The following is a 22,469-nucleotide window of genomic DNA, read 5'->3' on the forward strand; positions in this document are numbered from 1 at the left end:
AGATATTTTCACCAGGGGGCAGAGTAAGAGTCCTACTTAAATCTCTGCCTCCCACCTGCTGCTGCTGCTGGTCCTTGGGTTCTGTCTTTCAGTCATCATCTCCCTCCCACTAATTCTACACCCCCCTCCTTCTTCTCTGGCAATTCTAGTGATATGTGTAGTGGGCGCCCCAGACTCTTGTCTGGCCATTGTTCTCTTTCATTTGCCCACTTACAGTTACAAGTGATGACATGAGAGGGTTGTGAAATGTCCTGGTGAGTCACCAGACACCAGATGCCAGACACCTTCCTCTAGGAACAGCCGACACCCTCATGATGATCAGTACAATTATTCCCCCCAGGGTAACAACTGCTTTCTCTGCCTGCCGTCTACTGGCATGAGAACATGGTGCTAGGATTCCTCCTGCCAGGAGCAATAAGCCTGGGCGGGGGAAGGCTGTAGGTGGGAATTCTCCTGAGAACCCAAGCAACGTCATGAGGAACAGTCACAGAACAGATGAACATGCTATTCCTGGTGCTACTGGTGAACATAAGAGAATTAAGTAGGAGTATTTTACTAGCTTGAATTGTGCTGAAAATTCTGAATTCTGAATTCAGTTTTTGTCCCCGATTTGCAAAGCCTTGGCCACTGAAGGATACATAACATTTGAATAACCATTCTGCCCCAAAGGTATCAGAGGAAGAGCCTGTCTATAACCCTTTTAAGTCACAGCCCCCCTGGCTCCACCCTCCCCTGCAGGGTGCAGGCCTAATTGTGGGTCCCTTATCTGGTCCCTCAGGGTATTGGTGGAGCCAAGAACTGCTTTAATACCTATAACCCTCTAGTGTAGCACTTAAGGGTTGTTTGCTGATACCTGTGGGAATTCCTTTCATATCTAGATAATGTAGTTACTTTCATTATTGTTATTATTATCTTATTGTTATTCAAAATTATTTCATGCACTCTTATGATGAAGAAAATAAGTTCTAGCAAACAGTCATTTCTGGTGAGATTGCAGGTTATTTTAGATGCTTGACCAATTGGTTTTAACTATTTTAAATTTCCTTTCCTACTTATAAAAAGAATATATATGTAGATTATCAAACGTTTAAAATATACAGAAATGCAAATCAGACATAACCTAGATAACCACTGTAAATATTTCACCTCAGACATTTTGTCTATAAAAATGCATATTTAAAAAAAATTGGAGCCATACACATTGGGGGGAGGGGGAGCTTTGTATTTTAGTTTTACTGAAAAATTCCCATCAAATCTCTGAGGAAATGGGCAAGGCTTTGACTAGACTCAACTAGACACATCAGCTTGGCTCCCCCCCCCCCCCCCCCCCCCCCCCGCCGCCTACCACCCCACTATGGGCTTACTCCAACCCAGACATTTGAGAGCATCTGGTTGTTGAGCTAGAAGTGGTTTCCCAGTTGTAACATTTCTTTGACTCCAGTTCTTAGTAGCTCTGAAAGACTAAGACAGCCAGCTCAGACTTCCCTAGAAGCTGGCAGAGACTTGAGCAACAGAAAATGCATGAAAGGAAGGGAAAGAAGGTGGGAGGGAGGGTGGGAAGGAGGCCAGAAGAATATGTGAAATCTGAGAACTATTGATTGAATGCTTAGGAGTGATTCCCTTCCTTTGGGCCAAAGACAGGTTTGCAAAGGAAATGGAAGCTTCAGACATAGACTGGCCTAGATGTCCAAGTTTACACTCTGGGCCACCAAGCAAACGATATTCATCCAGCCTAGTACCCATGGAAAGATCCTAGAGGGAGCTCCTTTGTGAACTCTGGAGAGCTCCTGGGATGGGTTGGTTAGGCAGGAAGTGACCCCTTGCGTTAACCCCTAGATGGCCAAGAAGGAGCGTGAGCAGCACAGCACAACAGTTAAGGGTTCAGGCACTGAAGGCTTACAGACCCAGCTCAAATCCAGCTCCATCTCTTTGGGTGAATTACTTAACCTCTTTGTGCTTAAGGTTGCCGGGAGCCGGTCCATCCTTGCTGTTTCAAGGGACCCAGCATATATGGCATACTGTTCTTAATATGTCTCCTCACCTTCTTGGCAGTATGTGTTTTAACCAAGGTCTCCTCTCTGAGAAAGGTTGTTTCCCCAGGTAGGGATTTTCCCCTGAAGTTAGGGAGGGAATAAAACCTCTTAACTAAGTGCCAGGCGGGTAATTAATCACTTTAACTACGAACAATCATGCTTAAGCTACATAATCTTTACTCCCTGGAATGGAGATAAGAAACACCCTAACCTTTGGAATAGAGATTGATAGGATTGGAATCAACTAGTATAAATACAGATGTAAGAAGACAGAACTAAGAAGACAGAACCTACACAGAACTAGAGACAGAAGAACTTCGCTGGAGAGAACATGGCAAAAGATCCTGGACTGAACCTGACTACAGAAATGGGCAAGAGAACCTGACTAGAACCTGGTGACTGAACCTGGCTGGAGAACCTGGACAGAACCTGGCTGGAGAACCTAGCAAGAGAACATGGACACAGAACCTGGCTGGAGATCTGAAGCAGAACTTCGCTGGAGATCCAGACCAGAACTTGGCTGGAGATCCTGGCTAGAGATCCTGGCTAGGCTGCTGATCAACTGAACGCTGTCTCTGTGCCATTCCTTCTTCGCCGACTCCATCTACGCCTTTGGGAACCCCTGGACCCGCTGGGGCTGGACCCCGGCATAAGGTCTTTTCATCATTTATTTTATAAAACGGAGGTAATGCTGTACAGTCTTCCTGAGAGGATTAAATGAGGTGACTTAGGCATTTTGTTAGCATCTTTCGCAACTAGTTCCCCACACTTGTTCCTCCAGGGGCTTGGGCTCTCCACCACCACCACCCCATCCCCCAAGTGAAAATGATGTACGTCAGTTTATGTGATAGAGATGGTCCTTAAAAAGCCATCGCAGATTGTAAGGAATAGAGAAAAAGCGAGTTTGAAAGAAAATAAAAATCGTTTGCCCTGTGGGGTAGGAGCAGCCGCCGAACTCACTGGAGCTACAGTGGTCCCTTTGCGCCATCTAGTGGACAGCAAGGGAAAAGCCATAGTTTTATCACCAAGGTTAGTAATTTGCCAAAAGCATTTAAACTCACTAATGGATTCACTTGTTAACAAATTTCATTCAGTAGTTTAAGCAACCAAAAGAGTAGGATTCTAAACATTAAGTGCTAAAACTCCACCTAAGTTCCCCAAACCAGTTCGGAGGTAGGTGCTCTGTGCGGCAAAGATCGCCCGCTGAGGGAAGAGCAGCCACCCAGTCCTTACCGGCGTGAGCCTTCATGGCCCACCTTTCCCATCCTTCTCGCCCTTCTCCACCAAGATGCTTTACGCTCATTCTGGTACATGAACGGAGAGTATCTTCCCAACATGCTGCCAGGCCTTGGCTGGTACTGGAGCCAACGCACCATTCGGCTCATTTTCTAAGAATGCAACCGTCACTTAAAATATTGCTGTACTCACATTGAACGTCTGTCCAGGGCCTATATGTTTGGAGTGGTTTTTCTGGTGTGTGTGTGTGTGTGTGTGTGTGTGTGTGTGTGTGTGTGTGCGCGCGCGCTCTGTGTTTCCTTTTAAAGCCATTTATTTATTACCTTTATAATTTGTTTCCTCCCCCAGATGTTTATGAGGATGAAGACAATGGCAGACAAACCGCCCCCGAATGTGAGTAATAATAACCCACACTTGGAGTGCTGTTCTGAGACCTTCTCTGTAGTATCATCGCAATTACTGTTAACAATAATCATAACAGTGTTATCTGTTAAATTCCTACGACGTGCCAGACATTTGTAAACATTTTTGCTAACACCAACCCTGCAGGATAGAAACCATCATCCCCATTTTAGAGACAAGGAGCTGGTGCTCAGTGAAGTGGCTTACCCGAGATCACATAGTCGTGAGCGCTTGGCAAAGTCAGAATTGCTCCCAGGTCTGACTCCAAACCCCTGCTCCTCCCACTGGGCAGTGGGGGTCTCACCTGTTCAGTCACGTGCCTGGGACCTGGAGACCCTGGGCCCGAGGCTCTGGGGTCCCCTCAGTGCTGCCACCTCCGCAGCACCAAAGGCTTAGTACCTAAGACCCTTCGTGCCACAGAGCCCATGGCCAGGGAGCCCAGGAGGAAGGGATTAAATGTGGACGTGACAGAGGTACAGCAACGGCAGCCCTGAGCTGCACTTTCCTCCCTGTAAAACCAGGGGCTTTGACGGAGGGACTTTCTCCAAGGTTTGCCAGGTTCTGCCAAGTCTGGTTTCTCCCAGGAGGATACTGGGTGAATAGGGCTTTGAGCCCAGGGCCCTTGGGGGAGACACCGAGGTCACACACAGAGCATCTGCAGTTGGTCTCAGAAGAAACTCTCCCTCAATTGTGAGGTGATTGTGGGCAACCCACCCCCTCCCACAGCCCCTTTCCTCCTCTATCTCCCAGAGTAGGGCAGAATAGGAAAGACTAGAATAATTGTTGAGCCCTAGCTGGTTTGGCTCAGTGGATAGAGCATCAGCCTGCGGACTGAAGGGTCCCAGGTTCGATTCTGGTCAAGGACACGTGCCCGGGTTGTGGGTTCGGTCCCCAGTAGGGGGTGTGCAGGAGGCAGTCGATCAATGATTCTCTCTCATCAGTGATGTTTCTATCTCTCTCTCCCTCTCCGTTCCTCTCTGAAGTCAATAAAAAATATATTTAAGAAAAATAATAATCGTTGAATAGAATAAAGACATCACACATTGTGAGAGTAATATGGTTCCATAAACTTGTGTTTTAACTTTATAAATGCACTTATGTGTGTGCGTTGTGTTGGGATGTAAAACTTGCATCTCCCTTCAAGTGCACTTAGAAGGAGCTGGAACTTGTCGGGTCTTTCAGTTCCCAAGTTGCCTCCAGCCATGCCCTCTGCAGGCTGTGGGGGTTCTACAGCTGATGGAGGCCAGAACCCCCACCCCCATCCTCCCAGCTGGTGGCTTTCTGGTCTCTGGAACCAGCATTGTCACCCAGGAGGGGGCCGAGGGCCTGGCTGCTCCCATCCCCACTACAGCCTTCCTGCAGGACCAACATTCCTTCTCTCACGGTCTGCTGCTGGCATAGGCATCCTGGGTGGGATGATCGCCCTGAAGAGGCACCTCTAGGGGTCACAGCAGATGCCCCTGAGTCACATATGGATGACGGTGGGAGGCATCTCCCAGAACCAGTTTCTCACTTTACCCTCAACTGCCTCACCCCTACCGCTGCTGGGACCAGGAATTAAACCAGGGTTTCTGGAGGCCTCCAGAAGGGGGCTGACGGCAGCTCCCATGCTGCTCACACAGCCCCCACTGGCCTGCTCTGGGGGGACTCTGGGTAGCAGGTTGGGGACCTCCCATATGACCATGGCTGCTCCCCCAGATAATGAGCCTCCAGTGCACCCCAAGCTGCAAGCTCCTTCTGCTCCCCTTCAAGGCCATTACTCTGTCCAGAACGACCTCCCTCCTGGTGTGTGGCCCCCTCCCTCTGAGTTCTCACCAAACAGAAATTCTCCAGCCGTCAGATTCCAGACCTCTGCTTACTGCGCTGACACTGGCCTGGGGCTGCCACGTGGGATCTTTCTGCTCCTCCTTAGTCTGCCTGAGAGCATGTGGAGCAGAGCAGGAATGCTGTAGAGGCCAGCTGCAGTGCTCACCGGCCAAGGGAATTTCTTTTTTTTTTTTTTTTTTTTAACTTTTTTTAGAAGAATTTTACTTTACTAGGATTCAATTGCTTACAAGGATTAGTAAATTCAGTAAAGTTTTATGTCTGATACATGAGGTGCAAACGCTGCCCCACCTCTGTTGTGCCCAGATTTCATGATTCCCAAGAACCCACAGGGAGCCAGCGAGTCCGATGCAAAAGCAAAGAGTCATTCATTTCAAACCTAGGTTTGGCTCCCCTGCCACACTCACCGATGCAACGGTAAGCTCCAGTGGCCGAGAGAGCGAGAGCTCTGTGTGGAGAGAGGTTTTATAGGGGTTTGGGGTAAGGGGAGGAGAAAGGACTGTGGGCCCTGCTGATTGGCCAGGCGTGAGTACACAGGATGTGGTCATAGTGATGGCGTGCACTTCCCTTGACTATCTTCCGGGAAGAAGCTTGCTGAGCACATGGCCAAGTTAAGATGAAGGGCATAGCCCTTACCCTGGGGCAAGGTGGAGGGCGTACTCCTCGCCCTTTCATTCCCCCCTTGTCTTGGAACTTCCGGCTCAATCATGAGACGGACTGCATTTCTATTCCACCGTTGCTAGAGGCCCATACTGGGCACACAGAAGTATCAACTGAACTATCCCTATAAGCTTAACAAATGGCCCGGTGGAAGGGAAAGAAACCATTTTAGATTTAACAACTTCTATTGAAACAGGATTTTTCTTCTTAAAATTCCTCCATGGCTATCAAAAAGCCAAATCAAGATTCCTGATGTTTGCATACACACAACAAGAATGGTAACTGACTACCTTTGCTGGAATTTCATGGTTGAATCTTAATGTGCCCCGTAGGGCCAGGAAGCCAAGCCATCCAGCTGCCATCAAGCCTGCCTGCAGTATCTGCTGAGTTAGGTGAATCCCTCACCTGTAGCAACTCCACCTGAGCCCACGCTCCAGGCTTTAAGGCCCATCTCAGTAGCCCTCCTACTTGTTGCGGCCTAGAGTGTGTGGGGTTCTGCAGGGATGCAGAGGCATCTTTACTGCTCCCCTTCTACTCTTACCAACCGCCAGTGATGGTAGGGCATCAGCCTGACGCTCCAGCGGCAGCCATCTTCAGGGCTCCCAAGCAGGATACCAGGCTTTCTACGTGGCATTTTTACTGGCTTCAAGTCTTTAGAGCTCAGATAGGGCTCTTCGAAACATGATACTCCAGTCAAAGTTTTCCGTTAATAAAACCACTATTAGGAACCAGTCTTACTGAATCTATGCAAAGAAATGTACTTATTTAGCATTGCCAGATTTCGGAGGAATTACATAAGGAGAAAAACATACTGATCTACTCTAAGATTTTCTGACTTTCCTTGCTAATTCCTTTTCATGGATTTAAAACAAAACAGTAACTGTTGGCATAAAACCTTCTTTCTATGCATAACCATGCCTCAGACCTTCTATTCTAAACAGGCTTTTTCCAGCTTTACTAACCCTGACATGGGCATGGTGACTCAGGTCTGCAAGACAGTATTACAGGCTGCCAACTGTTAGCTGTCTCTCAACAGAGACCAAAACCTGATGGGCACCCTTCCCTGCCCAGCTGGGCACCTGCCCTCTTGGCAGCTAAGCACCCTTTACGTTTGGGGGTCACCCCACACAGCTCCCTTCCAGGACAGCCAACATACATTCAAACCTGCAAAAGAATCAAAGGTTAATATAACATATCAATACAATGAAACATAATATTGGCATCATGGCCCCTTCAGGCAGCCAAATCTTCTGCTACTAAACATGTGATCCTATAAATTGTCCTTGTCTCTTTGGATCCATGTCCATGAAGATGCAGGCATTATTACACAGTATTGTGGGGGCTCCTGGTGACAGGAGTGATCGCGAGTCATGTTACCGGCATCAGGCAGGTCGAGCACGCCGTAGCTTGAGCTTGAGCGGGTTGCGTTGATCTCAATCGATGCTCCATTTGGTGATGAAGTCTTTCCGGGTCCTGGATGGATCCGCTGACCGGACGTGAGTGTGATGGACCCAGGTCATGACGTCATCTACCTTGAGACCGGTGGGGGTCGTCAGCACCACAGTGTAGGGACCCTTCCAATGTGGCTCTAGGGTCTCCCGGTGGTGCCTTCTGATGTGGGCCCAATCTCCTAGTCTTTGCTGATGAGGAGTTGGGGTTGGGCTGGTCTCGTAGATGGCGCGGAGGCGCAGCCAAATGTCCTCATGCACCCTCTGGAGCCCTCTCAAGGAAAGAGATTGTTAAAGAAAAGCCACCCAGTCCTCGCCAGTCTCCGAGTCAGACAGATTCCTCCTCTCTTGGAGAACTTCAAAGTCCTGATGGCTTCTAGGTAACCCTGTTTATCAGTTACAGCAGCAACAGGTACCAAACCCTTTCAGTACATTTGACCAGCTTCATTCCCGCTCACCTTTACAGATTCTAAGGCCCATTGTCTTCCTTTAACCAGCAAGCCCAATGACACTGGCCTGTATTATTTAATTCAGCACAGGCAGGGGGAAGGGCCCATGAAATCTCTGCCCTGAGGAAGTGTGAGCCCCACCCTTAAATGTCCCAATCAGACTAGAAAAGCCACAAATACCTTTTAAATCTACCCCAGAATTCCAAAATCCCAACCCAGAGCAAATCAAAGTTCCCAGCAAACAAACAGACAGAGATGTTTACTAGTTAGGCAGGCAGATTCCACCTCTGACAGAGAGCAAGCGCTCTTGGGGCAAGCGTGTGCCTTTTTTTCCCCACAGACTTCCACACTTACATGAACAAATAATTATACCCAAGTAGACATACAAACATCAAATAAATATTTACACTTACACCCTTTCAGTGAACAAGTACCTTTACAGTCTTGGGATCTTGAGCAGATAACAGGAACACCGCCCAAGTCCCCTGATGGGGGGCCTGACAGGAACAGATGTGGGGGCCTCCCTTTCCCACATCCCAGGACAGGATTCTTGACCTATGTCTCATCCAGATAGAAACGGTACTCATATTGAACAAGGAAATCAAGACTAAGTAGGCAGGATAACTAGATACATTCCCCATTAAGAACTTCGAGGTACATGCCACATTTATACCACAAAATACCAACAAATCAGTTTCAGTTGTGTCGAGATACAGAACAAGTCCCTAAACAGAGGCAGTAGAAAACTGCTTAGGAATGCTTCTTTTCTACCTTTTTAAAAGATAGGCCAGATCCGAACCCTTAGCCAGTCCGAGCTTTGACTTCCCTCCGGAAGTCCCAGAGATGGTGAATACCATCCAGAAGCCATTCCTCCAGATACAGGACAAGTACCTTAGAGATTCTTGATAATCTACATCAGTAATCCATTCACACAATCCCCCAAAAGTTAAAGAGGAAGGAAAGAACCATTCAATGTCCTTCAAGAGGATTTCGGCGAAACAACAAAATCGACAGATTTAACACATTGGAAAACCAAGGCCAGAAGTACCCTCAGACGTTTCAGGGGTACCAAGGAAGGAGAAGTTAGGCCACGTCCAGCCCTTTTCATAATCCACCATCAGTGACCAGTCCCAGCTCACTGGTCTACCATACATTTAACATTTCTTTTTCCTCCCATCATACCAAGGCCATGCTTTCCAGGTAGCTAGAACTTTTAAACCACAGTTTCTACCTGAAATAATTGTACTTTACTTTAGAAATTGGGTTACTGCTATCCTGGCATAGCTGCTAAATTTCAAAATGGTCACAATTTTCCTGCTAGGGAATTCAAGAAGCAAACCCATAACTATTAAGGCCAAAACAGTCTCGGGTTTTTATTCTGTACACAGCAAAAGGTCATGTTCAGCTCAAAACTATGCGCACTCGTTTTTAAACTGGCCTTTTCCTTTACATGTGCACAGAAATCCTGGATGCATTTATGAATTTGTAAAAGCTTTTCAATTCTCTATCTACAAGCCCTTTAAGAAATACAAGCTCTATTGTCGGCCCTTATAAAGCCAACTGCTCAAAACATTGGTCTATCATACCACTAAAATTATATTAAGACCGTGATTGCTAATTTAGTATTAAATAAATCTGGGAGGCAGGCACACGTTCTGCCCCATCTGCATTTCCTTAGTAAAACTCCGCCTTAAAACTCCACCCCTGAAATCCCATCCTGCCTCAGTGAGCAGACATTACTTTTGTGATTGTCTAAGTCAGAGGGAGGGGCCTGCTGTTCCAAGATGGCGGCCCCCAGGAGCACGGCATGCCATGCGGCCAACATGGCGGCTGCCAAGTCAGGCAGCTCAACATTGTGGCGGTCTAAACTGTTCTCTGACAGAAAGGATGATTTCCTCATTCTCACAATAAACAAGGGAAGAGCAAACCAAAACCCCTAAAAGATAGATGGCCAACATTATATTGCAGAACTTTTTAAAATCTTAGGTAGCAAATTAAATATGCTAGCCCAAAACCCTATCCGAAAATGGACGGTGCGCACATTAGTTTTAAGCCAGCTTTTCTCCTAACACGTGCACAGAAGTCCCAGACGCATTTACTTGGGGAGGGGGTGACCTATTTCCACAGACCCTCACTCAGGCGGCCGCCCGACCGCCACACAAAGGAGGGGGGAGGGCAATTCCCCTCCCTCCACACTCCCACACTTTCACCAGACATTCATTCAGACTTTAAACAATCCATTCAATTCCTAACAACTTCCCAACTCCTGAGGGAGCTCTAAAGCCTCCCCCAATCTCCTTGAAATGATCAATCACAATACCCAAAGGAGCAGTCTGAGTCCATCCCATAACATCCATCCAGTACAAACACAGAACACTAAACAGGGCCCGAAAATACAGGCTTCCAACTCCATGGAAGCAACTAGACGTTGGCCTTATGCCAAACCGGCAGGTGCGAACTGCCTCGTCTCAAATCCGCGAGGGGCATATCCATCCCTCGTGAGGGGCATATCCATCCCTCCTGGGGTGAGGGGCATATCCATCCTTCCTGGGGTGAGGGGCATATCCATCCCTCCTGGGGAGCGGAACCTCTTCCAACTCTCCCCTGCCTGTGGTCGTTCACGGCGCGTCCGCCTAGACCCCTCAGGCAATTACAGATTCCAGAAACGAGCTCACACTGAACAGAACATACAACGACACACACATACCGCGGTCAGTCAGACTCTTCGGATCGGGGGTCCCTCGATGGTCTTGGGAATCCCGGACGAGCCCCCAAATGTTGTGCCCAGATTTCATGATTCCCAAGAACCCACAGGGAGCCAGCGAGTCCGATGCAAAAGCAAAGAGTCATTCATTTCAAACCTAGGTTTGGCTCCCCTGCCACACTCACCGATGCAACGGTAAGCTCCAGTGGCCAAGAGAGCCCAAGGGAATTTCTCCAAGTGATTATTCCTCTTTTATCTCGGTTTCTTCATCTGTAAAATGGGCTAAGGCCCTGGTGCAGTTGTCCTGACATAGCCCCAGGCGCCAGCAGCCTCAGTGTGGGAATTGCTGTTCCCCACAGCGTCGCACAGCCCTGGGCACATAGCAGGTGCACAGTGGTGACTGTTGGTTAATTAACCCATTCATTGGAGAGAGCAGAGCGGCAGGATGTCCTCCTGGTCCTCATGGGCAGTGCAGTGACACTGGCAGAGGCTGCTAAGGAAACGGGCAGTCACCCCGGGAGAGAAATAAGAGCAAGAAAGGGAGCGGGTGGAAAGGCAGTCAAGCACAGAAAGAGTGAGCGCGTTTTTTTCTGGGAGAACAGGAGGTGGGGCTATGAGCAGCGCGTGGACACGACTTCTAGGTCACAGTCACACAATTCAGAGCTGGAAAGGGGAACCTGGAGATCACAGACCCCCCCCCCCCCCCAGGTGAAGCAGTGCGCCCCGGGAGGGTGGGAGTCAGAGGTGGGAGAATGGGCTCCTGGGACAGGCGCTGCCACTCCCTGGCAGCACGGCCCTCCCACCCTCTCCCACCCTCTCCCACCCTCTCCCCTACAGCCCGCCCAAGTGCTTCCCTTCTTCCCCCCAGGCTGCCCCGGCGGGGCGAGCATCTCCGTGGAAACCTTTGAAGACGGTGAAGGGGCAGAAGATATGGAGAAGGAGAGCAGCGCTCTGGGTGTAATTTATTTCCTGCTGCCTCTTTCCCGGTCTCCCTCATTCCTGTTCAGCAGCTTCCCCGGCCCCCTCTTCCTCTCCCACCCCCTCGCCCTCCTTTCCCTGATTCTACCCTGTGAGCACCTGGCCTAGTCCGGGAAGCTGAGGCCACTGCCGGTGCAGAGGGGCTCAGACCTCCCAGGCCAGCGCGCCCCCCAGCGCCGGCTCCTTAGCAACGCGCTGGTTTCTGGCGGTAGTGAGGGGGCGCCTGTTGGGACCCTGAGTGGCCCCGTGGGCGAGCCGGGGTGGGCGAGCCGGGGGTGGAAGAGGAGCCGGGGTGCACGCGCTCTGCCAGGGGGAGTCCGCGCGTGGGCCTGGCCTGGCACCCCAGCTGACGCTGAGGGTGCACCCCTGTCCCCGCCCTTCCAGCTCTCGGGGCTTTTCCAGTTGGACGACAGTTATGACACCTGTTCCCCCACGTCTGGTGTGGACGCGGGAGAACGCATCCAGGGAGAAAAGGGAGGCGGTGATCAGAGGGACACGCGAGTGTGAACGAGGAAGGAAGGTGGGTACGCGGACTCATCAGCCAGCGCTTCTCTGACTTTCTTCTTGGAATTCAGGGCAATGGACACAACTGTGGCGAGCGCTGGGGGCTCGCCCCTGCGGGGAGGTGACGGATGTCTGGGCAGAAGCAGCGCGGGCGGGCTGCTGGGGGAGAGGGGGAGGGGACCCCCAGAAAACTGGCACTCCTTCCAGACAGCCGCGCCTCCTCGCTCAGCGGAGCCGCCCTCGGCGGAGGGGCGCGGACCCGCCTCCCTAGCCCGGCGCCGGGCCGCCTTCCCGGGGACTCGGGAGCCGCACGGGCCCCGCCCACGGAGAGCCTGGCGCCGCTGCAGGGCGCCGGCGGGAGCGCGCGGCTCGGTGCCCACTCCGCGGAGACCTGTGCTGCACGGGCACCGGAGGGCGCAGCCCAGGGTTTCCGGGGTTCGCGCTTGTGACGCGTGGGACGGACAGTTCCCAACGAGGACTGGCCCGCGCACTGTAGGGTGTGTAGCAGCTGCCCTGGCCTCTCCTCTCCCCGCAGGGGCCGTAGCTCCCACTCACCCGAGCTGTGACGATCAAACATGCCTTCGGATGTTGCCAAATTTCTCCCGGAGTGGGGGTACGGGCGGGGGGGGGGCGGGTAGCGGGGGACGGGGGCGGGGCCCGCTGAGGCCTCTCCTCTGGGCTGGAGGACCTGAGCGGCTCCACCCGACGGGGCGGAAGACCCCCCCCCCCCTCCCTGCCGCCTCCTCTTCTCCTCGGGTCCCTGGGCGGGGACGGGGGGCGGGGAGGGGGGGGCGGGGGAGTGATGCTTGTGGTGACTTTGCTCCAGGCTTGTTTACATTCACAGAGGATTGGTTAGTTACAAGTTAACTTCGGGCATATTTCTGTTTAGATTTGCTCGTTTTTTAATTAATTAATTTTTTTATTTTTAGTTTTAGTTATTTAATGTCATAGCTTTAAAGTCACCTGTTGATAATCATTTTATTTTAAAGGTTCGTTTTTTAGTTACTCATTTTCAGTTACTTATAGTTATTTCGTTTTAAGAGTTATATTTCCAAATTAGTTATTTGACATATTTTTTTTAAATATATTTTATTGATTTTTTTACAGAGAGGAAGGGAGAGGGATAGAGAGTTAGAAACATCGATGAGAGAGAAACATTGATCAGCTGCCTCCTGCACACCTCCTACTGGGGATGTGCCGCAGCCAACGTACATGCCCTTGACTAGAGTCGAACCTGGGACCCTTCAGTCCGCAGGCCGACGCTCTATCCACTGAGCCAAACCGGTTAGGGATTGACATATTTTTTAGAGTAAAATGTTTTTAGTTATTTTAGGGTTTCCTCCTAGTTATTTAGTTTTAAAGTGACTTACGTTCACAGTTGTTTACTTACTTGGAGTTCTGGGCTTTTTACTTTTACATTTTTGTCATTTAGGTTTTTTTAGTTATTTTGTTTTAAAGTATTTCATTTTCTTGGTTATTTCTTTTCAGCTATGTCTTTGCCATTTTAACTTTTTTCTGTTCTGTATTTTTACTCATTTTATTTTCAGAATTATTTACTCTAGAATTTGTCAGTCGGGATCCAATCAACAGAGAGACACCATAGCAGTTCTTTTAAGAGAGAATTTAATATAAAGAATCATTATTCAACTAGTAGCGATATTGAAGAGAAAAACAACAGTGATAATGAGATGTTATGGAGATTCTAACTGCAAGAAGCAGCTCTCCCCACAAGGGCTGAGGGAACAAAGGGAAGGATGGGAGGTGGCCCCAAGGCTGGGGTTCCCCTCTGAGGAGAAGGCACTGCCCGATGGGACAGATGTCCCAGGAGCTGGGTGCAGAGGAGAGCTGCGCCGGCTGGCTCTGCTGCCTCTGAAGGACTGCGATGAGGCTGGTGTGGAGGTGTTGGGGGAAGGCAGACCGCAGCTGCGGAACCACCATGGCTCTCAGGGTGAAGACCAGTTGCCAGGGGATGCCAGTGGGAACCCAGGCACCGGGGAAGGAGCGTGTCCCCCTCTCCTCCTCTAGCCTCTGATCCGTCTGCCCTGGGGCCGAACCGTTCAGGGAGCAGCTAGCTGGTGAAGGAGGCATGGCGAGTGGCCCAGTACCACAGAGCAGAGAACAGAAGCGTAGGCCCGCAGCTAAGAAATCACAGCTAACACCCAGCACGCCGGGCTCTGGAGTTAGTTTCGTTTTGGATTTAGTTAGTTTTGGAATCGTTAGGGTGATCTGATTTTAACTTTTCGCTGGACATGAGGTTTGGCCGAGTCTCCAGCGCCTTGGTTTGTTTCTGGAACGGAGTGGGTAACAAGTACGGGGAGAAGCGTTTCTTGTGAGGCTCAAGAAAATCACTTCAGATTTAAGAAAAACAAAAATAAGTGACTCACTTTGCTCATAAAACAAGCCCTTTGACTGTGTGGCCAGCACAGGGCAGATGCTAAGGGACAGGCTACTCAAGGAGGGGCTGGGGGCACCATAGGCCTGGACACACGGCTCACTCGGGAAATAGACTTCTTAAAGGCGGGGGAGGGGGCTCCTCTGTGAGTGAAGTTTGTGTCATCTTTCCATTTAAATAAATGGGAAAGAATCCAACCCATCAGGTAAAATCCTCCAGCCTCCTTTCACAACTTGTTCAAACCATCCGTGGCTTTACAATGTTGCCTGTTGCCCACTAGAGGGACCCAGAGTTCAACATGCCGCTGAGGCATGGCAATGCAGTCACCCCAAATGCAAGGGCCTTGGCTGAAGCAGTTGCACTAAAAGAGGCCGTAGATCTGTGAAATCCCGCCCGAGTCCACACTAAACACCTGCCGTGCATTAGGACATAGATAGGAACAGAGATCCTCTAAACCAGCATTTCTAGAATATATTTTGTAGAATAGGCAGAAGAGTGTAAGAGTTTAACAACAAAATTATCCTATACTAGAGGCATGGTGCATGAAATTTATGCACAGGGCAGGGGCAGGGGGTTCCCTCAGCCTGACCTGCACTCTCTCCAATCTGGGAGCCCTCAGGGGATGTCCAACTGGCAGTTGGGCATCCCTCTCGCATTCTGGGACCTCTGGCTCCTAACCACTCACCTGCCTGCCTGCCCTAACCACTCTGCCTGACTGCCTGATCCCCCTAACTGCCCTCCCCTGCTGACCTGGTCACCCCTATTAACTTTTCTTTTTTAATCTTATCCCCTTCACACACAATTGTGTTTGACTTCCTTATTGGCTTCTCCCTCTCACACAATTTTTCTCTCTCTTTTATGTAACACTTTTTCCTACTGACTCATCATTTATAGACTTTTCTTTCCTCCTTATTTCCTACTTCTGTTCCATCATCCTTCCTCCCATCTTTCTCCTACCCTCCCTCTCCACATTCCTTCTTTCATCTTTACCCCTCCTCTCCCTCCCCTTTTCCTTCTTTCCCACCTTAATTTTTTCTTCACTTCCTCCCTCGGACCTGCTTTGCTCCCTCCCCCATTTCTTCCTTCTTCCCATTCTCCTTAAAGCTCTACTGGCTCCCCTTTAAAACTTTTCTTCCCTCCCTCTTTCTCTCTCATCCTACCTTTCCCATACATTCTTCTCTACTTACTCCCACTGTTTTCATATCTATCCATCTACCTGCCTAATTATTCACTATCATTTATCTGACTCCTACTTTTAAAATCTGTCCCCAGTACACAGCTATACTTGGTTTTCATTATAGCTCCTAAACTCACTCACACATCCTCTTTCCTTCTTTAACTCTGCTCTCTGCTGACTCCTTTATAAAGTTCTTCCCTCCCTCCCTTCTTAAAGTGAAGCAAGAGCACCTCCGCCCAGAAGGCCTCAGAACATCCACCACTCCATCCCAGACCCATGGGTGCCTCCCCGCCAATGGCCCACACCAGGGGCCACCACCCTCCTCCCACCCCGCGCCGGGCGCACCTGCCACCCCTCCCGCGTGCAGCCCCGCATTTCCTTCCCTTTTCCATTCCTGAGTCTTTTTCTTGTTCCCTTTCTGTATTTCTGTTTCTTCTCTTGGCCTGTCTGCATGCAGGCCTGCCTTCCTCTCCCTCTCCTTTCTTATCCCCTCCTATTGATCGTATCCTATCCCACCCCGAACCTCTGCAGCTGCCTGAGCAGAGGGCGGAAACACAGCCTGCTAATCCGGTCATAATGTGATGCTGTAATGGATAATTTGCATATTTCTCTATTAGTATAGATAATAAAAGAGTAATATGCAAATAGACCGAATGGCAGAACAACCAATCAAAACATAATATGCTAATGATATGCTAAGGCTGCTCAACCACTCACTATGACATTGCCTGACCACCAGGGGGCAGATGCTCTGACCAATAAGTTAGCTTGCTGCTGGGGTCTGGCCAATCAGGGCTGAGTGAAATGGGCTGGACATGCCCTGGAGCCCTCCCGCAGTCCCTCCCTGGCCCGATCCCAATCGTGCACTGGTGGGGTCCCTCAGCCTGGCCTGTGTCCTCTGGCAATCTGGGACCCCTCGGGGGATATTGGAGAGCTGGTTTCAGCCCGATCCTGCAGGCCACTCCCCTTGGGAGGGCTCCAGACACAGGGCTCATGGCTGGCGAGTGCTGCTGCAGTAGCGTGAGCCTCTCCCTATCGGGACTGATTGGGCGCAAGCCTGCAGCAGGCACAGTGGGGCCAGGATGAGCGGAGCGACAGGTAGGAGCTGCAGGCAGTGTTGGACTGCAGATTTTGGCCCGATCCCTGCAGGCCACCCAGAGGGACCCCACCCATACATGAATTCATGCACCGGGCCTCTAGTCTAATAATAAATACATTTTTAAAACATGACATATTCTGTTCCTCTCTTAGTTGGTTCCAACTAGATTAAAGGATCTGAGAACTCTTGAAGAAAGGAAGTGTGTATACTTTTGTTAAACTCATCATCTCCCAAGCTTATTTGAACCCTTTTCTTTGTGGACTATAATATCTCATGTATATTGGGAAAGGGAAAGGTTAAGCTGTTGTAACAAAAAGATCAAACAATATAGTGACTGAAAGAATATCCTTCCTCATGAGACAGCCCTGGTTGGGTATGCAGGCTGCGTGGCCCCACACAGTCATCTGGTGTCCCAGGCTCCTTCCTTCTGGTTTTCCCACCATTCCCTAGATCAGGGGTGGGCAAACTTTTTGACTCGGGGGCCACAATGGGTTCTTAAACTGGACTGGAGGGCCGGAACAAAAGCATGGATGGAGTGTTCGTGTGAACTAATATAAATTCAAAGTAAACATCATTACATAAAAGGATACGGTCTTTTTTTTTAGTTTTATTCATTTCAAATGGGCCGGATCCGGCCTGCGGGCCGTAGTTTGCCCACGGCTGCCCTAGAACATTGTCCTTGACTGCAGAGTCAAAAGCAAGTGTGAGAGTGTCCGACTTCCACTCGCAGCAAGGGAGGAGAACTTGGCAGATGGCCTGTGCAATGTTGGAAGGCCCACCCTCCGCAAACGGCACACACCTTCTATTCCTTTAGTGAAAGCCTTGTTGCATGGCCACAACAGCTACAAGAGGGGCCGGGAGTGTAGCTAGGAGGACATTGCCCACCTGCGATTTTATTACTATGTGTCAGTGTGACCCAGCCAGCCTGCAGCAGAGCAGGGACTAGAATCCATGTCTCCCAACTCCTACCCAGGATGCCAGTTACCACATTAGCATTGCTTACTCCTCCATCATGTATGAAGTGCCTCTTGGGTTCAAGTTTATTGTCAGATGAGGATAGGACACTTTATAAAACACAATTTCACTGATTCTCTATAAAATATCAATTGCATCTTTAATTTGCTAGCAGTTTTTATTTATGGATAAATTTTTGAATATGGCTATTAAAGTAGCAAAAACTATAGGTTTATATCATAATATTTCAATTTGTCAGAGAACACATACAGCGGGTCCTCAAACAATGTTTCATTCAATGTGGTTTCACAGATGATGTTAAAAAAAAAAAATCGATTCCTGCCCAGGGGCCACTGTTTGCATGGAGTTTGCGTGTTCTCCCATGTCTGCGTGGGTTTTCTCTAAGTACTCTGGTCTCCTCCCCATCCCAAAGATTTGCACATGTGGTGAGGTATCTAAATTGTCCCAGGCCCTGGCTGGTATGGCTCAGTTGGTTGAGCTTTGTCCCATGCTGGTTTGATTCCCAGACAGGGCATGTGCAGGAGGCAGCCAATTGATGTTTCTCTCTCTCATCAATGTTCCTCTCTCTCTAAAATCAATAACAACATATTAAGTTGCCTCAGTCTAAGTGAGTGCAGGTGTGCATGAGTGTGCCCTGTGGTGGAAGAGTGTCCTGTCCAGGGCTGGTTCCTGCCTTGCACCCTGAGCGGCAGGGGTAGGCTCCAGCCCCCTCTCCACCTGAACTGGAGGAAGTGGATTGGAAAACAATTATCTTCTTTGCTTTTATTCACCTTTATTAAATGTATGTATAGCTCACATTTATCTTAATCTTTAACATGAAAAGTATTTGGAGTCTTTCTTTAGAAGTTTTTTGATGTTTTTATTCATCTTTCTTAAATGTATGCATAGTTCACATTTATTTTAATCTTTTATATTAGAAGTATTTGGGGTCTTTATTTAGAAGTTTTGTGATGTTTTTGTAACCAGAATATGTCAGAGGGACTTAACTCTTGTTTATATCAATGAGCCTATGGTAAAATAAAGCAGCAGTTTCCAAGAACCTATTTCTAACATTAAGTGAGGACTTACTGTGCTATGGGAATAAATAAACATAAGAGGAACAGAGTATAAAAATCTTGAAATGGACCCAGATACATCTCAGAGTTTAGAGTATGGAAAGATGCATTTCAAATTAGTTCTGAACAACAACAACAAAAAAGATAAACTATGTGTGAGAGTGTTGCTGGGATCCCTGGATAGCAATGTGGAAAAAATAGTGTCTACCTCATCCCTCAGTATAATTCATATTGTTCAAATATGTAACTTAAAGGAATCATGAAAGTCAAAGCATTTAAAATGTAATGTTGAATGGGATAAAGTCTTTCCAGACGAAAACTATAAGAAAACTAAAAGAAAATTTTGATTAATTAGGCTATGTAAGAAGCAAAAACTTATAGGTAGAAAAAAGAACAAAAGGTCAAATCATTAATACATTTTTTAACACCTCACTTGAAGATGTTTATTTGTTGTTGTTTTTTAAGAGAGAGATGAAGGTGGTGGTGGGGGAGAGAGAGAGAAAGAGAGAGAGAGAGAGAGAGAGAGAGAGAGAGAGAGAGAGAGACATCGATCCATCGATCTGTTGCCTCCTGTACATGCCCCAACCAAGGATCAAACCTGTAACATAGGCATGTGCCCTGACAGGGGATCAAACCCACAATATTTTGGTGCACAGGACAACTCTCCAACCAATTGAACCACCTGGTCAGGGCCATAATACATTTTTAAAACATATGTCTCTGACTATTTCCTTGGTACATAAAGAGCTTTTACAAATCAATAACAACTAGTGGCCCGGTGCACGAAATTCATGCATGGGTAGGGTCTCTAGGCCTGGCTGGTGATTAGGGCTGATTAGGTTCCCCACCTTCCTGCCTCCCTGCCTCTCTGCCTTCTCCTTCCCTCACTCCCTCAGCACCCCACCGCTGCTGGTTGCCCACCATGTTCCGCACTGCCCCCTGGTGGTCAGCACACGTCATAGCAAGTGATCGAACTCCTGTTCTCCCGGTCGAACTCCTGAGGGGACACTTTGCATATTAGCCTTTTATATATATAGATAACAACAACAATAGAAAAAGAAATGCGCAAAGGACATGAATATACACAGGAAAGAAATTTAAAATCCAATAAATATACAAAAAGCAGCAAAACAATAAGATAATCTTTTTTTCATTAACAGACAGTCCAACATTTAAAACTTTGATAACCTCCAGTACTGGAGAGACTATAACAAAACCAATACTGTCATACACCACTGGTGAGGGTGTAAATTAGTACTAGATTTTAGGAAAAAATTTGCAATGGCTATCAAAATTTAAAATATGTATATGATTTGATCCAGCAATTCCACTTCTAAGACTTTATTTTAATGATAAACAAAACAACAGAGATATATAGATATAGACAGGTGTTCATTTTCACATTGCTTTTTAAAAAATATGTATGTTTTTATTGATTTCAGAGAGAGGAAGGAAGAGGAAGAGAGAAGTAGAACCATCAATGATGAGAAGGAATCATTGATTGGCTGCCTCCTGCACATTGGACCGAGCCCACAACCCAAGCATGTGCCCTTGACCGGAATCGAACCTGGGACCCTTCCATCTGCAGGCCGACGCCCTATCCAGTGAGCCAAACCAGCTAGGGCTCACATTGCTTTTAATGGGAAAACAGGTAGCGGAAGATGGGGAACAACCTAAATGTCTGTGGTAGTGTTAAAATTTATCCCCAAATTGGTACTTCTCCCTTTGAGTGTGGGCAGTGACAGTGACTGTGATCAATAGAATGTGGTGGAAGCGATGGTAACAGACTTTCAAGACTGGGTTATAAAAAGCATTTGCCTTCTTCCTCATTCTGCCTCTTGAGTTAGTCACCGTGGAAGAAGCCAGCTACCGTGTTGAGAAGACACTGAAGCTGCCCCATGACGAGACCCACACGCAGGAACTGAAGCCCCACGCCCACAGCCACGTGAATGAGCCACCTGGGGGGTGGGCTCTCCAGCCCCAGCCAGGCCTTCCTTCCAGCGGCTTCAGCTCCAGCTGATTTCGTGGCTGAAACCTCATGAGAGACCCAGAGCCAGAAGAACCCAGCTCAGCTGCCTGTGAATTCATTACCAGGGGATCATGAGATAATAAATGTTTGGTTTAAGCTGCTAAGTTGTGGGGTCATTTGTTAAGCAACGATGGATAACAGACATAATACTAAATAATAAAAAGCTGATTAATAAAGTATTGTCCTGACATGAATTGGAACCCCATGCTGCTGTTAAAAATAATATCTTCTGCTTGAGATGTGGAAAGCTAGAAGGAGAACTATCTCCACACGTGCGAGATTTTAAAAAATCTGGAAAATGCACAAATGCACAACTTTTCTTGAACTCATGAGAGAGCTGAGTTCACAAGGCAAGATCTAACCTGAAATTTAAGGAAAAACATTTCCTTCCCCTTCTCCCCTCGGCTTCTTCCCCCACAGGCACGAATCTCTAAACTCTAAGGGTCCCTACGAGACTTGTAACCAGGGGAGCAGTGGGCAGCAGACGCCCATCCCAGCCTTACCCCCTGACCCTGTCTCCAAGGCCCCCTTTTCTCTGACTTCTCAGTGAGCCAAAGCTGCCCAGCCTGGGCTCATTTCCCCACCCTGTCCTCCCCTGCTGCTGCTTCTGTCCTAGGTCCCTCCTTGTTTCACTGTCCCTGCCTTAATAAACATCCTCTAAAATTCACCTGGACTCATGTTGTGAGATGTTTCCTGCACAAAGTCAAGAACCCACACACTGCCAGCCAGCCCAGCAGACCCGCACAGGGCCAGGGCCCCTTTCCAGCAACAGTCTTCTTAAGTGCACACAGAACATTTAACAGGACAGACCGTTGTTACGGGATGAATTGTCACACACACACACACACACACACACACGCCCCTGTGTTGTGTTGCTCTCATTCTACTGATAGTAATACTATAGGCCACGAATGTATATTCTTCACTCAGATGCATAGGCCTGAGAGATAATCCTCCATTGTTTGGCTAATTTAATAGAGGAAGGATATAAGACATGAAAAGGTTGCCTTTCAAAGATACTGAGTCGTTTTCGTGTCCCAGGAACTTTGGGTTTGTAACGCCACCTGGGAGTAGGCATTGTTGTCTCCATTATACAGCAGATTATACAGCAGGAGAAACCGAGGCCCGAGGGGTCACCCCAGGTCGTGCAGCTGCGGAGTTGCAAAGGCCAGGTTCTAGCCCACATCTCCCTGACTCCACACTCAGTTCTCCTGCTCCTCACCAGGTGAGGCCCCAGGTGAGGCGGCCATGGCTGCCTCAGACATTTAGTGAGCTCACGGAGAGGGACCATGCTACTGAGCTCTAACCACTAAGACTCCTGCCCACCCTCATGACGGAGGGGCTGACGGTCCCCTGGCTGAGAGGCATCTCTGGCTTAATTCAAGGTCTTAAGGAAAAGGAAGACCCACCATAAGAGAGAAGGGGCGGGCGCTGCCTCAGACTCCCACCTCTGGTGGAGAAATGATCTCAGGCCCTTCAAATTAGGGGGAGGGGCATCCCCACC

General features: G+C 48.6%; 1 protein-coding gene across 3 annotated transcripts in view; it reads left to right on the plus strand.

Annotated features, from left to right (window-relative positions):
- The window catches only part of MCF2L2 (MCF.2 cell line derived transforming sequence-like 2), a 219,257-nt gene extending 198,192 nt beyond the window's left edge, over nucleotides 1–21,065 (plus strand). The window contains exons 26-29 of one of the 3 annotated variants that reach the window (XM_036350596.1): nucleotides 3,618–3,662; nucleotides 11,625–11,713; nucleotides 12,119–12,254; nucleotides 20,780–21,065. In XM_036350596.1, the coding sequence (XP_036206489.1) occupies nucleotides 3,618–3,662; nucleotides 11,625–11,713; nucleotides 12,119–12,241 (257 nt within the window). In that variant the 3' untranslated portion in view covers nucleotides 12,242–12,254; nucleotides 20,780–21,065. Of the gene's footprint in view, nucleotides 1–3,617; nucleotides 3,663–11,624; nucleotides 11,714–12,118; nucleotides 12,255–20,378; nucleotides 20,439–20,779 lie in introns of those variants that run through there. The other 2 variants (XM_036350595.1, XM_036350594.1) reach the window with 2 other exon arrangements.
- The last annotated feature ends 1,404 nt before the right edge of the window (nucleotides 21,066–22,469 follow it).

Source organism: Myotis myotis, unplaced genomic scaffold (assembly GCF_014108235.1).
Source record: "Myotis myotis isolate mMyoMyo1 unplaced genomic scaffold, mMyoMyo1.p scaffold_m19_p_2, whole genome shotgun sequence".
NCBI lineage: Eukaryota > Metazoa > Chordata > Mammalia > Chiroptera > Vespertilionidae > Myotis > Myotis myotis.